The 16,627-nt window shown below is 33.5% G+C and overlaps 1 protein-coding gene across 1 annotated transcript; it reads right to left on the bottom strand.

Annotated features, from left to right (window-relative positions):
• Positions 1 to 14,258: 14,258 nt before the first annotated feature.
• LOC149546331 (UPF0481 protein At3g47200-like) lies at positions 14,259 to 15,993 on the bottom strand. The gene is given in 2 exon segments (XM_089793956.1): positions 14,259 to 15,561; positions 15,563 to 15,993. Coding segments are annotated over 2 exon segments (1,668 nt in total). The 5' UTR covers positions 15,928 to 15,993.
• Positions 15,994 to 16,627: the final 634 nt, after the last annotated feature.

Genomic DNA, 16,627 nt, shown 5'->3' with positions numbered 1-16,627 from the left:
ACAAGGAAAAATCAAGAAATTATTTCAAAGATAAGGTATAAAGGAAAGATGTTTTCTTTGTTTGTATGATGATTGAATTTGTATCAAGTGGGAAAAGGAGAAGAGTGTTTAGTGAATCATGTAAGTGATCCAAGGGATTATTGGATGCAAGTATTGTGATCTAGTTACAAGATCAGAAGGAGAAGAAGTTTGGTTGATAGGAAAAAGAAAAAGGAGTAGTACTATTCATTTATGTTATTTTACAAGGAATAATACATAGATCTCTTGGGTAGCGGGTTCATTGGTCTTGCCTTTGAAGATATTTGGATAGTGAGTCTAGTTGTCTTCTACAACTCCTAATTATAGGGTTGGTAGGAATCCTAACAAGGTTGGAATCTCCTAATAGGGATTCAAAGTCAACATAACTGTCAACATAACTTTCATCATCCTCTTGAACTAGGAAGATAAGATTACAACATAACTGTCATCATCCTAATCCTAGTTCAAGCTCTGCACATCATATGAAGATCAGATTCTTATTGGATATGCAAGTAGAATTATTGAGAGAGGAAGCAAGGATCAAGTCTACACTCATAGACATCTAGAATATAATCCTTCCCATCATGGATACAATGCAGAAGCACATTGCTTATTCCAAAACATTGATCCATGAAAATAATATCTCAATTATAGATAACATGATTGAGTTTTCTGCAAAAGTACAAGTTGCTCTTCAAACTTGCAAAGTTTTACAAGATAACTAGGATAAGACATTAACTCTTATTTTTAAGGTACATTTTGAATTTCTCTCACATTTTGGTGTCTCTATATAAGTAGATTGTGTATAAATCTATGGCATTATTGTCAAAAAGGGGGAGAGAGACATGTATATAATTAAGGAGGAGAGATATTTCTAAATATCATAACAAAAAGATACCACACCAAGAGATACACTTAGTATGTCAATATGCCTGATAGGTTATGTACATTGTATGGGGGAGATATAAGTAAAGAAAATGTATATATAACAAAGTTACAAAGATAAAATTTGAAAAATCTCAAAAAAAAATCAGCATGCCATGCCAAGCCAAGTATCAGTCTATGTTGTATATAAATTTTGGCTAATAACTATTTTTGTCACTAAAGCCAAAGGGGGAGATTGACATTAAGTCAAGTTTTTTATTAGTGATAAAACTTATTTAGACTCAAGTTGAGACTGAGTAGTTTAGTGTTTACCAAGAAGTACAGTGTTTAGCAAGTACTACTGTTTAGACCGAGCAGTTTAGTGTTTTCCAAGCTTTGCAGTTTCTACTGAGTTGATAGCTTAAGTCAAGTGAAGCCAGTGTTAATCAAGTTGAATGAAAATAGTGTCTACTAAGCATAGTCATAGTAAATAGAGAATGCAATTTACACCGAGTTACATAGTATCTACCGAGTCACTAGTGTACACCAAGTTTAAAACTACATTGAAGTGATTAGTATGAATTGAGCCTCTACTTCTACCAAGTGCATAACGATGCCGAGTAATGAAAATGGATACCATGTATCAAAAATTCACCAAGTCAATTTTCAGAACCTAAGTATCTACATTTGGTTTGAATTTCTAATATTGGTGTTAACTTGTGTATTGGTCAACCTTGCAATTATGTGAATTGGATTGGTATATATGTAATGAAATGTATCATATCCAAAGTAGTAACATAATATGAGAGAATTTGAATCAAATATAAGCATGCAAATGTGAATCAACAATAGAGTAAAGTGTAATGCAAGGCCATATTAGGAGTAGCAGATTTACATCTATCACATAGAGGTAATCAATATTTCAAGGATCTCAATCAGTAATTCAGTTGTAAGTAAGAGATCTACTATTTCATCCTAATAGGTGAATCAACTTCAAATCCTTTAACCTTAATAGTCTTTTCCTTAAATCTCTTTACCAAGTGCATACTTCATTGTATGTTTGTAAAACCTCTAATAAGGTGGACCTAGCAGTCCTACTTACTCCTAACAGGGTAGATCATCATAAGTGATCATTGTAAGCCTTAATAGGCCAACTTTATGCGGTAGTATTGAAGTTTTGTAGGTATCATCCCCACCCCAGTTTTACTTTCTATTTGGAAGGTTTATAGGTCACCAAATATTGTGTTCAAAGTGTTATATGCTTTCAATTTCTCATGCATGCAATAGATTAGATCATTTAATAGTAATTGGATTATGCTATTAAGTTCTAAAATTGTTCAAATTTTTGAGGTTACCGAATCACCCCTCTCCTCTTAGTAACCTAGCTATTCTTGATTATTACCAACAAGTAATGTTTTTAAAGAAAAAATCTCATGCATTTCAAATGTTTAAGTGGTAATTGGCTGGAGTAGAAAAGGAAACTAGAAAAATCTTGAAATGTCTGATATCTGATAAGGGTGGAAAATTTACATCAAATGAGTTTGAGATGTTCTGTAATGATAGAGGAATCAAAAGACATACTTCTATACCTAAAACCACTCCTTAAATGGGATTTTTGAAAGGAGAAATATATTTGTTATGGATTGTGGTAGAAAAATAATGATGAAGAAGAATATTGCTTTGAAATAATGGAGAGAGGCTATAAGTATAGCTATCTATACCTTGAACCATGTACAAGTCAAGAAAGGTACTCATTCAACACCTTTTGAATTATGGTATGGATATTAATCCAATGAAAAATATTTTAAGGTATTTGGAAGAAAGTTTTATATTCTTAAGGACAATAGGAATGGAAATTTTAATGCTAAAAGTGAAGAAGTTATATTACTAGGCTATTCAAGAAGGAGAAAAACTTATAAGTGTATAACTACTAATATTGAAAAAGTTATGGAAATCGCAAATGTGAAATTTGATGAATATATAGAAGTAAACAAAGTTGATCCTACAAAAGAACCTACAAATTATAAATCTTTATTTTTTATTTTTACAATGATATGATTGAGGATGTTGCTATGAAGCAAGATGCAAATAAATAACAAGTCTCTGTGACTACCAAGTCATAGACAATGGATGTTGAGTTGCATTCAGGAATCGAGTTACACTTAGGAGCCAAGTTGCAGAATGAAGCAGGAATATATTCTAATGATGAGATGAATAGACATGAAACAGATGTTGAATTACCCGATAGAGAAGCACACAACGATTCTAAAGTTGAAAGACATGTTGAAGAAAATAGGGTAGAACCAAGATTGTCAAAGTATGTCAAGAGACATCACCCTGCTACATAGATTATTAGAGATAAAGAGGCCAAACCTATGACAAGAAATAAGTTGATAAATGATACATGTTTACTGAGCATGAATGAAACTTAAATAGTTAGGGATCCACTAGAGAATGATGACTAGAGTAAAACTATTAGAGAAGAGATTGAGAAAATAGAGAAGAACAAAACTCGGTCACTTGTACCCATACTAGAGAAAAAGAATGTTATTGGTACTAAGTGGGTGTTCAAAAACAAGTTACATGAAAATGGTGAAGTTAAAGGAAGCAAAAAAAGACTAGTTTGTAAAGAGTATGATCAAGAAGAAGGAATAGATTATGGAGAAACATTTTTCACTATTGCAAGACTAGAAGGAGTAAGAACTCTACTTGCTTGCTCTACATACAAAGGTTTCAAAGTAAATCAAATGGTTGTGATATCTACATTTCTGAATGGTATATTAGAGGAAGAAATTTACATTGAACAACTTTAAGGATATATTGATGCTCACAACAAGAACATGCTATGTAGATTACACAAAGGTTTATATGGTTTAAAAAGAGCACCTAGAACATGGTATGAGAGACTTCATAGTTATCTTGTGAAGATTGGTTTTGAGAGAACAAATGATAACAACAATTTATACTTGAAGATTGGAGGTGGTAAATGTATTTTACTAGCTGAAATATTTGTTGATGATATCACAATTGAGGGAAAAAATGTACTTTGTAAGGCATTTGCTGATCAAATGAAGCAGGAACTTGAGATGTCCATGTTTTGAGAAATTAAATTCTTTGTTGGCTTGCAAGTGTATCAAATGCAATATGGTATTTACATCACTCAGTGTAAGTGTGTGAAGGAAATATTGAAAACCTTTTTATTATAAGATTTAGAACCTGTTAGCACACCTATGGTGATAGGACATAAAATTTCAATGAATGATGATTCTACTAATGTGAACCAAACTTTGTATAGGTATATGATTGGAAATTGCAATATCTAGTGCATAGTAGACCTGACATTGCATTAATTTTTGGAATTGTGCAAGATTCTTTGAAAATCCTAAGGAGAATCATTTGATGGTTGTTAAAAGACTAATGAGATATCTAAAAGGAACACAAGACTTTGGTCTATTCTCCAAGAAAATTGAGAAATTTGAATTTAGAGCCTATATAGATGCTGATTGGGCTAAAAATATTGATGATAAAAGAAAAAACAAGAGGTGGCAATTTTTTCTTAGGAAGAGACTAGTTACATGGACTAGTAAGAAATAAAATTACATATCTCAATCTAGTACTAAACCTAAATATATTGTTGCTAGGGTAAATTGTATAAATATTGTATGGACCGAACAACTAGTTAAAGGAATGAAGAAGGAATGCACAAAACTTGTTATACTTTACTATGATAACATGAGTGAAATAAGTATATCTATGAACCCTATGGTGCACACAAAGAAAAAACATATAGCTATCAAGTATCATTAGTTGAGATAGCTGGTTCAAGATAAAGAAGTAAAGATGGAATACGTGAACACCATAAAATAGATTACTGATATATTCACAAAAGTTTTACCTAAGGATGGTCATGAGTATGTAATAGGTAAACTCATGGTGATACCCCTATTCAAAGTTATTTAAGAAGCATGATTTGTGACCTACATTAACTAAGATAAATTACATATGCTACAGATTGATGCAGTGGACTTTACTTTAGGAGCTACCTAAAGTAATCTAGAGTTGGAACAAAAGATTAGACAAAAGTTAGGTGACAAAGGGAGAACCTAAAATTGTTAAACATGTACATGTTGGGATGACAAGTCTTTGGCATTGTTGTCAAAGAGGGAGATAGTGAAGAATACCAAACAAAGAATGAAGGAGAAATACTTCAAGAGAGAAATTTGATATATCTAATTAGAGGGAGCTAGAGAGGCAAAGAGATAGATACTTGGATATTGGAAAGAGGGAGTGATAAAAAAAAGTTGGAAAGTTAGAAGGAGAAGCCCTACAAGATGATAGATGATAGGAGTCATAAGAAAGAGTTGATTTTTGTTGATCAAAATAGAGTTTTGTAGCCTATACAGAAGATTGAAGCTAATGATAGAGGGAGAGATTTCAATACAAGGAATTTTATTTAATTTGGTATTGTTGTTGGTATTAGTTTTCCATCAATGCCAAATAAGGAGATTGTTGAGAAAAGATTGATATAAGTATGAGAATGTATTTCAATCATTGTTTTGTCATTAATGTCAAACTTGCTACACAGTAGTAAGATAACTACTTAGTTTATTTGAGTACTATCATTTGTTTGATTGATGAAGAGTATTTGATCAAATGTGATAACAAGAGAACTTACAAGAAAGGTTGAGTTATGGTATGAAAAAAGGAGTACAAAGATTATTGAAAGAGGGAGATTTTTGAATTAGAAAATGTGTTTCAACCATTATTTTTTAGTGATGTCAAACCTACTATTTTGCTGGTAAGACAAATGCATATAAGATTCAAGTACTATGACTTAATTGATTGATGAAGAGGATTTGATAAATAAGATGTAACAATAGAACCTAGAGGAAAGGTTGAGTTATGGTTATGTAATGAGGTACAAGGATCAGTTAAGACAATGATGAAATAATGTATTGATAATCTTGTTTAGATTACAAAAGCTTCTTACACTTAGAAACTTCAGAAGAATAAGTTACACAAAGACTATTTTCCAAGCTTGATCAAGTTTATAGAAGGTGCCAAGAAAATTTAGTGCAAGCCGAGTAGAAAATCTATTGGAGCCGAGTAACAGAAAATTCTAGTATATGCCAAGTAAAAAAGTTGATGTTGAGTAGCGTAGTATGTGTCAAGAATTAGTAAACTTTAGTTGATGCTGAGTGAATTCACAGTTAATGTTGAGTATCAAAAGATTGATAATGCTAAGCTACTGCATTATTAGGAAGATCAAAGATTTTCCAAATTTGAGCTGACAAGTCTATTTTCTTGAAGTTTGTGAACCAGGTGGAAGATAAGGTTGATGGGATGGTGGCACAAAATTTTAGGTAAACCATTTCTAGAAAAATTGAAATGGATTCTAGGAGAAATTTCTAGAAGAAAGATGGAATATGAGGTAGATACATTATATCCTACTTAATCCATCCAAACCATAAAATGGATGATGGAAAATGGTAAAGTACTTAATTTCCTATTTGTAGGAATGTCTAGTCATGAAGTAAGAGAGGAGAAGGTCAAATGATATAGAAAATAATAGAGAAAAGAAGGAAAATAGGAAGTCAAGGACTCTGCTTCATCAGGTGACCTAAAAGATGATTGCATTGGCATGCTAAGGAAGAAGGCTTAAGGAGATATATGCTTGAAGGGTAAACAAGCTATCAGAACTACAAAGTATGAAAACCAAACAAATTTGAGGACTTAACAGTGATCTATAATCTACAAGAGAAGTTGTAAGTTGTATCAGATCAAAGCTCTACTGTTAGTCTCTAACAATTGTATTAGTTTAGGGTAAATCCTTTGGATTAAGGTTGACCTAACAATCATTTGAAAATCCTTTAAAAAAATGGCATTCCAAGTGAATGGCCTAAAGTCCTCTAACAACATTCATTTCTAATAAGGTGATTGAAATCCCTTAACTAGTCACATTTAACAATGTGTGTTGCAACCTTTAATAGGGGTTGGCCTTTCATAGGGCATGATTTATAAGAGCGAGAAGGAGTAGCATGTTACTAGTGATTTTTCCCAAATTGGGTTTCTATGTTAAATCATTGTGTCAATTGTTTTGATGAATCTTTTATGTTTCATGTTCACATTTCTGCAAGTTGATTTAATAGTAACCTACAAGTTTTAATGATTGCTTGGATGCACCTTGTGAAGATTGGATTTGAAAGAACTAATGATAACAACAATCTATACATGAATATAGAAAAAGCTAAAGCTATTATGTTATCTAATTTTTTTGTTGATAATATAATATTTGGAGGACAAGATGCTATATGTAAGGATTTTGCAAGTCAGATGAAACATGAATTTGAAATGTCAATGTTTGGAGAGATCAAATTATTTGTGGGATTGTAAGTATAACAACTGAAGTATGGTATATTTATCACTCAGTCAAAGTACGTCAAAGAAATATTGAAAACTTTCAGACTAGAAGATTCAAAACTAGTAATTACACCTATGATAATAGGACATAAACTATCAAAGAATAATGATTTTGCTAAAGTGAATCAAACACTATATAGGTCTATGATTGGCAAGCTGCACTATGTTGTACATAACAGACTTGATATTGCATTGTCTGTAGGGATAGTTGCAAGATTCTTTGCAAATCCCAGGAAGAATCATTTAATGGCTATGAAAAGAACAATGAGATACTTGAAAGGAAAATAAGAGTTTGGCCTATACTACAAGAAGAATGTGAAGTTTGACTTGAGAGCCTACACTAATGCTGACTTGGCTAGCAACATAGATGAGAAAAAGAGCACCAGTGAAGGAGCACTTTTCATAGGCAAGACAATAGTTACATGGACTAGTAAGAAATAACATTGTACCTCACAGTCTACTACTGAAGTTGAAAATGTTGTTGTTGCTATAAACTGCAAAAATATTATATAGATCAAGTAGCTACTCAAAGGAATGAGGGAAGAAATAACAGAACAAGTAATACTTTATTGTGATAACACAAGTGCTATTAGTATATCAAACAATCTAGTGATGCACACTAAGATAAAGAATAGTGCAATCAAGTATCATTACTTGATAGAGCTAGTTCAAGATAAATAGGTGAAGATGGAGTATGTTAAGACAAAGGAACTAATTGTTGATATATTCACAAAACCATTACCTAAGGATGGACATGAATATCTAAGATGTAAATTAGGGGTGATACTCCTATCAAAGGCTATCTAAGTAACATGAGGACTATCCTACATCAAAAAAACTAATTGCCAAATGTCACAAATTGATGTAGAGGATCTTACTTTAGGTGTTGCCTAAAGTAATCAAAATGTTGAAACTCCAAAAATAGTCACAGGCAAGGTGATAGAATGAGAAACTGGAGATACTACAAAATTCTATATCTAGTGTTAAGATGAATAGATGATATGTCTTTGGCATTATTGTCAAAGAGTGAGAAAGAGTAGTAAACTAATCATTATCAAAGCAAGTTACAAGAGATATTCCACTAATCAAAAGATGGAAAAAAGTATATCAGAGGAAGATATCAAGAGATTGCTATCTAAGAGGGAGTTAATTGCTAATATTGTTGAAGAGGGAGAACTCTTAATCCATCCAGCAAGAGGGAGTTACAAGAAGAAAATTAGAGGGAGTCATAAGAAAGAATTTTGTAACCTAATTAGAAAATGGAAGTTGTTGATAGAAAAAGAAATTGTGATACAAGTTTTTATTTTTTATATTGTCTTACTATTTCAACTTAGTCAGTTTGGTCAAACAAAGTGTTTTACCACTCAAGTGACTTGGTTGATTAGTTTGGTTTGCCATCAATGCCAAAGAAGGAGATTGTTGAGATCTAATTGAAAAGATCATTGCTGAAAGAGATTATTGAAAGAGGCAGATTGTTGAAGCAAAAAATGTGTTTCAACCATCATTTTGTCACTGATGTCAAACCTACTATTTTGCTAGTAAGACAATTGCTTATAAAATTCAAGTACTATCACTTAGTTGATTGATGAAGAGGATTTGATCAATAAGATGTAACAATAGCACCTAGAGGAAAGGTTAAGTTATGGTTATGTAATGAAGTACAAGGAATAGTTAAGACAATGATGAAATTATGTATTGATAATCTACTTGAGGTTACAAAAGTTGGTTACGCTTAGAAACTTTAGAGGAACAAGTTATAAAAGGATGATCTGCCAAGCTTGATCGAGTTGATAGAAGGTGCCAAGTAAAGTAGTGCAAGCCGAGTAGAAAATTTGTTGGAGTCGAGTAAAAGAAAATTCTAGTGTATGTCAAGTAAAAAAGTTGATGCTAAGTAGCACAATATGTGCCAAGAATTAGTAAACTTTAGTTGATACCAAGTGAATTCACATTTGATGCCGAGAAATGTAGTATGTGTCGAGCATCAAAAGATTGATAATGTTGAGCTACTACATTATTAGAAAGATCAAAGATTCACCAAATTTCAGCCAATGAGTCTATTTTGTTGGAGTCTATGAACTAGGTGGAAGATAAGGTTGATGAGTTGGTGCCATGGAATTTGAAGTAAACCATTTCCAGATGAATTCAAATGGATTCTAAGGGAATTTTCTAGAAGAAAGATAGAATATGAGTTAGATACATTGTATCCTACCTAATCCATCCAAACCCTAGAATGGATGATGGAAAATGGCAAAGTATCTTAATTTTCTATTTATAGGAATGTTTGGTCATGAAGTAAGAGAGCAAAAGGTTAGAAGATAAAGAAAATAACAGAGAAAAGAAGGAAGACAAGAAGTTAAGGACTCTACTTCATCAAGTGACCTAAAAGGTGACTACATTGGTGTGCTAAGCAAGAAGGCTTAAGGAGATATATGCTTGAAGGGTGAACAAGCTGTTAGAACTAAAAAGTGTGAAAGCTATGCAAAATTGAGTACTGAACAATGATCTTTAATCTGTAAGAGAAGCTATAAGTTGTATTAGATCAAAGATCTATTGTTACTCTCTAATAATTATATCAGTTTAGGGTAAATCCTTTGTATTAAAGTTGACCTAACAATGATTTGAAAATCCTTTAACTGAGTGGCATTCCAAGTGAATGTCCTAAAGTCCTCTAACAAGACTCACTTCTAACAAGGTGATTGAAATTCCTTAATTGGGTCACATTTAACAGTGTGTGTTATAAACTTTAACAAGGTTGGCCTTTTAGAAGGCATTACTCAAAAGAGTGAAAAGGAGTAGCATGTTACTAGTGGTTTTTCCCAAATTGGGTTTCCACGTTAAATCATCATGTCAAGTTTGTTGATGAATCTTTTATGTTTCATGTTTACATTGCTGCAAGTTGATTTAATAGTAACCTATAAGTTTTAGTGATTGCTTGGATGCATGCACAGATATGAATGTTTTATTGGTTTAGTAAGCTAAGAGGAAAGCTTTATTTGTACACCTGGACCTTGAATAATTTATTCACCCCCTTCTTAGTTATTCTAAAAGAATTCTAACAAGTGCATAGTAGTTTTTGTGATTTAGAATTTAGGGATTATGATTAACAAGGGGTTTGGTATTAGGTTTTATATCTTGGAGATTTTGTGTGTGTGTGTGTGTGTGTGTGTGTGTGTGAGAGAGAGAGAGAGAGAGAGAGAGTACATATATATTTCTTCCTTCTACCTTCATGTGTCTCTCTATTCCCCTCACTTCCGTTTATCATCCATTGTTATGTACATAATCCTTTCTATATGCAAGAAATCCATTTTCATCTATTACACACAAGTGATCCACATTTTCAAGCATATAAGTCATCATTTACAAGTAAACTTTTAGGGTGCATTCAAGAAGTTCAATTCAAGCAAGAAATAATTCATTGAAGACCCTCATTTTATATCATTATTCATTAATTTTTTTTCTAAGATATATCTTATTTCTTCATTAGGGGAGTTGTCTGTCAAAGAATGATATCTTCATCAACCATGCATGAGCAATCAAATATTCAACCCTTCAAGAAATCAAGAGCATAATTGTATCCATCTATGATTTGGCAATGGTAGATCTATTGTATTTGTGGAGACATCCTATAGAAAGAGATCCTTTGAGTATACATCTTGGGAAAGGACTTTGATTCAACATTGGCACCCCATGTGTCTACCATGTGTATTGCTAATCTAACATGGGCCCTTTTGAAGATTATGCTTATTGGTTTCTCTTTCACCTTCTGTATTATTCATTTAAAATTAAGGGTTTAGTATATACATCAAAACATCCAAAATTCTCATTTCTTATGTTACATAGATAGATTATCATATTTTAAGTATATATAGCTATTATATCATATATTTGCATACATAGATATATTATTATAGTTTTTTTATATTATAATACAAAATAAATAGATTAAACTATAAAATAAATAATTTAATATTATGATATACATAATTAATATACTATAATATTAATATAATGGTTATACATGTAGTGGTGTAGAAGCACCTAGGCTATCTCCTAGTGATAGTTTCACATTTTGTTTTTTGGCTTTTCAAACTTAGTCAAGTTAGTTGGTTGTGTTTGGACCTTAGAAGGTCATGTGTGTTTTCTCCTAGATCGATTTGACTAGGCTCAATCCATTCTAGTTGTTTTTGAGTTGTTTTTGCTTACCTTGTGTTTTGGTTGTTAGTAAGATTAGGGGTATGGGTCTTATACCCTAGAAGTCTGAGGAAGGTATGGTTTTGAACTTATTTTTTCCTCTATGATTTTTTTACATCCTTTTTCATAGTTTGGAGGTCATAAATTATCATTTGGCACAAAGATGGGAAAGATGTCAAAAAGATGTAAATTGTTGCAAATGTTGTCATTTATGCAAAATTGGTCAAAATCATGTGTGTTGATGCTATAAAGGCTAAAAAATGCCTAGACATCATAAATGGATCATAATGGATCCATTTGGAAGTTTCCAAGTGATGGATGTCAAAATTGCTAGAAGACGCAAAAAAGTTATCAGCAACTTTGACAAGTTGCTTGACAAAATGTTACATTTTTGGGTGAATGAGGTTGGTAGTTAGGATAAATGTCTAAAAGTTCTCAAGGAACCTATAAACTCATGAAGGAAACCCATTCCAAGGGTTGGATTTTGTAATGAGTGAATTTTAAAACTGAAAACTAATATAATATTGTTACAAAATTGACAATTTAGGGGTTTTTTATTGCACAAACACTTTAATGGATTAGTAGAATTCTATTTTTATTTTATCTTTATAGTTATTTGATTTATAGCACTTTTTGTTATATATTTCAATTTATTAGGAGTTCTTTTGTATATAGTTTGAAAATCATTTGCAATTAAACAATCTATTGTTTTGTTATGGCAATCTTTGTGAAAAATGGCTCCCCCATGAATCCTCACCATGGAATCATCATGGCCTTGAGGGACATGGAAGTGAAGTCTTTGTACAATGTATATACAAAAGGAGAGGCTTGAACAAACTATTTTTCCATATTCCAAGTGATGCCCTAGGCAAGCTTTCAATGCATGGCTAGGCAATCACAGTGCTAACGAGTGGAATTTGGTGGATTGAATATGCTAGATAGTTCAATCTAAAAGTTATAGAAGAGGAGGGATGTATGAAGATGGTATGTGTGTGAGGAGAAGTTTCTAAGACAATTTTTTCTATGCATTCAATTAGACCCTAGCAAGTGTTGTTTGGAAATGCTTGAAACACTTATTTTTAGGCATAAAAGTAGCAAGGGGTGTATGGACAGGTTGAGTACTTGAGACCTAAAATATCTTGTAGTATTCCAAAAAGGGGATCCATATCTGAGATTGGTTTGCCACCTTGTTAAGACAAATTTGGAGCTGTAGCCCAAAAACTAACTTTGGAGCCCTGATTCAACTAGGCCTAATTAGGATAGTTTTGCTATGTTTGAATGAATCGATAAGGAGAGCTATGGATTTTGAAGCCAAAAATTTGGCAGAAGTCCTAAACCCCTCAAATTGAATCCCTCACTCCTGGTTGAAAGTCCATTTTTGGTAAAGTTGTGAGTTTGGGGAACAAATTGGAATGTCCATAGGATGGATGCAAGTTATAAAATCATTGGTTTAACAGGATAGTGAAGTGTGGAGGGTAGGATAGATATCCTCTTGAGGTTAGGGTGACAAAGGGGAACCCTAGTAGGCTAGGACAAAGCCTAGGTAAGTTCTTAGTGAAGAAAAGGGCTTGTAGCATCCAATTTACATCATGTAGATTAGATCATTTATTATATTAGATTAACCCTAACCAATATTTGAACCATAATAATAATCCCTAATTGTAATTCCATCCCTAACCCTATTCTCAACCTTAGAATCATTATGAAAACCATAAACCTAAACATATATATTAGCGAGAGTGAACTTAAGACCTCCTATATGGAGGTCACCTAAATTCACCATGTGACCACATGTGGGCTCTTAGGAAAATCCTTATTTTGAGGTTAAGTGCGCTTGGAAAAAAATATTATATTATGTGCTGCAGTTGTAATCATTCCAATACAACTTCCTTTTGTTCATTCTTCTAGGTCTGCGCTTTAAAAAATGTTTGTTTCTATGATAAAGTTGTGAATTAGAGCATATGAGGGAAACGCTTGAGATACATTGACAAAGTTGTGAATTAGAGCATATGAGGGAAACGCTTGAGGATTCATTAATAGTATAAATTGCCCAGTTGTTTAATAACAGCCTTATAAGTGACGTGTGCATTACGTCTAATACCTTGTCTCGATCAGATAGCGGTTGATTCATTTCTGTTTGAGAAAATAGGCTCAAAGGGAATTAAAGATTTGCATTAGGTTGCAGCAGGCACTGTAAAATTAAAATAAGCGAACTGCTTCAAGATCCCACATTTTCTCCCGGAACACATAACAAACGAATCCCTGTGTTTTCCTTCAGCTGGCTCCCACAAATATTTCACCATACTACTAGAATCAATTTCCCGAGAAAAAAGAAAAGGTTCTACGAAACGCTTTACCTTACATATTTTGCCATCTAATAAGCCCTAATTTGCTAAACAATTTCGTATTCTTCTGCAGTGGGTTATACCGTTATTGAAGGATTAAAGCTTTTTGCACAAGTAGTAGTTTATGTTCAAACAAATTATATAAAAGAAAGATGAAGATTCAGCTCAAATAATTTATATTTGGTAGTAATTATTAAAGATCCCTATATAGACAAACTGTAATAACTTTTAATTATTAAGTTGCAGACCGAGAAACAAATTGAAAAAATATAGTAGCTTTCACCTAGTGAGCCACCGATCTAAGCGGCTAGGAGGCGAGCTTAACAATAACGAATGAAAAACATGGACTACATTTATTCAGAAACTACACAATTAAAGAAAGTGAACAGCAGAAAGGGAAAGGAGTAAGAACGATGAACTTCAAGAAGACTTTGGGTTGCAAGTGATAAACAAACAAAGCATTTGCGCCATTGTCATCCAAAGTAGCAGCACGGCAGCAATAGAACCACAAATCAGCCATGGCTTCGAAAAGTAAGCACTTATGAACTCACTCCACAGGATCTTGTACTTTCTTCTCGTGTACTTATGCAACCCTCTTCGCACATCATGTATTACTTTGCACCACTGATAAGGTATCATTCCTGAACATAGAGAGTTGAAGAGGTCTGCCACTTGCTGATTGCTTCCCAGAAAGTTGTTAATCACCTGTGCCTTCCTTAACAAAGCAACATCCTCCTCGTTGTCAATCAACTCATCCATAAGTAGTATATATTGTGTCATTGGTCTTGGATAGTACCTGCCTCTTGTGTTCACTTCCATTGCAATTAAATTGCTCAATACTGAATATAACTGTTGTGTTACCATCATTTCTGGTAAATAGAGCGTCGCTGTTTTCTCATCAAACCTTATCCATCTAATGGCTGAACCTTTGTCTTGAACTCTGTGAATGCTCACGCCTGCCCGTGTGAGTTCAGAAGCTGTGGGCAGCTTCACCAAGTCTAGCTGAATTATTTCGTTCGGGCTTGTATTCCAGGAGAGAAAGCCCAAACAATGTTTACACCAACGTCCACAAATGGTCTTCACTGAATCAGTTCCACTTCTAAACCAGATCTGCACACGATTGCGAGATGAAAAGAATGTTGGCTTAGTATTTCCAGTGCTTGTATTTGATGAAGGAAAGCAAGGACACAGCTTACGCCAACGTCCACAAACGGCCAGTTTCATCGAATCAAAGCCTTTCCTTACGTAGATCTGCATGCTATTGCGCAAAGGCGGCAATCGAAATGCTTCATCTTTTCTGTAGCTGTTAACATTACTGCCAACCAAACCAAAGTGGAGCATTTCGAGGACATGAGAATAAGTTTTATCATAATGTGGAGGCATGTACCACGTAAATATTCTGTGTCTGGTCAGGCACCCGAGGACCATGTCCGCTAATTCATCTAACTTTTGACCGGCGACTTCTGGGGAACCCGTCTTGATTTGAAGGATGTCCTTCAAAATCCAGAGAGGAATCTGATTTTCAAATAAGAGCAAATCACTCATTAATCCTTCCCTTATGGGACTTTGTAATTCGACATCAAAAACTGGATCATATCTCCATGTGAATTCTTTCTCTTCTCTTTCATAAATTCTTGTAGCAGACGCACCACCTCTTAGATAATTGAGAAGAAATTCATAAATAAAGCATGCATCCCTGGTGACTATCCACGCTAATTCTATAGAACTGCAGGAAATACGTTCACCAGTAGAACTTCCTAATCTTCTTGTCCTTCGGCAGCAGTTTGCCTTCAACAAATGACTTGATAGAAGCCTGCGGGTGATATTTCATGATCCTGACATGCATCCTTCGAAGAGCCTCATTTTTAGATTTCTCCATGCCTTTCAGCTCCTCCTTCCCATGATGGAAAGGTCCGATGGCAACAAAACGTGGAGTATACAAACGATCGGAGTCTGGCAGTGACCTAGACATTCGAAAGATGAGAGCGTCGCCTACATCGGGTATGTCCTCTTCTTTCATTGTCACCCCATGCCCGACTTCAATTATACAGCTGCTCAAATCGATCGCTTCTATTTCTTGACATGCCATTCAGATATATTTACCAACTCCCTTCGATCCTTAATTTGAGAATGGGATAGTAGCAAGTATGCTTAACAAGAAGGCTGCCCGCAAATGCACTTACTAGTCATCAACTTCAAAGCTCAAGAAATCTTCCAACCTTATGCAGAACCTACACCAGGAATCCTTCTGTGCCTTTGGCGAGAAAAGTGGTATCTGAAGGGCTGCATTCAGAAATGCAATAATCTATCATCCAATTATATTCCTTATTTAATTTAACATCTGCGGATTTTTTTTCAAGGCTGTCGAATTATAATGGCAGAAAATAATTTAGAAAGGACAAAGGTGTAATGTTAAGTTGGAGAGGAAGGCCTACGTACTTTGGCTGGAAAACAATATTTTTGTCCATTTAACTGGGTAAGTAATATTCACTAAAGCCCATTTAAAGCATGAACGAAGCTAGGAATAAATTCTATTCTTATCCATTTCATTGGGTAACCAATATTTCAAATTATAAGGTGAACAAAGTTAAGAATAAATTACCTCTTCATCTATATTGAGCTAAACTTTATACTAAAAACTTGAAAATAAGTTGAATCTGAAAATAAGTTAAACTGGGCAAAAGTTATTCTAGTATTATCAAGGTAACATTTAAGTTCATTGTCAAACTAATAACAATCTTAAGTTAAGTTCATCGTCAAAATAATAATAATATTAGATTTCTTGTTAG

Source organism: Cupressus sempervirens, chromosome 7, assembly GCF_028749045.1.
Source record: "Cupressus sempervirens isolate cs-2001-9-10 chromosome 7, ASM2874904v1, whole genome shotgun sequence".
Lineage (NCBI taxonomy): Eukaryota > Viridiplantae > Streptophyta > Pinopsida > Cupressales > Cupressaceae > Cupressus > Cupressus sempervirens.
Note: the sequence above shows the minus strand (reverse complement) of the source record. Positions and strands in the feature narration are given on the sequence as shown.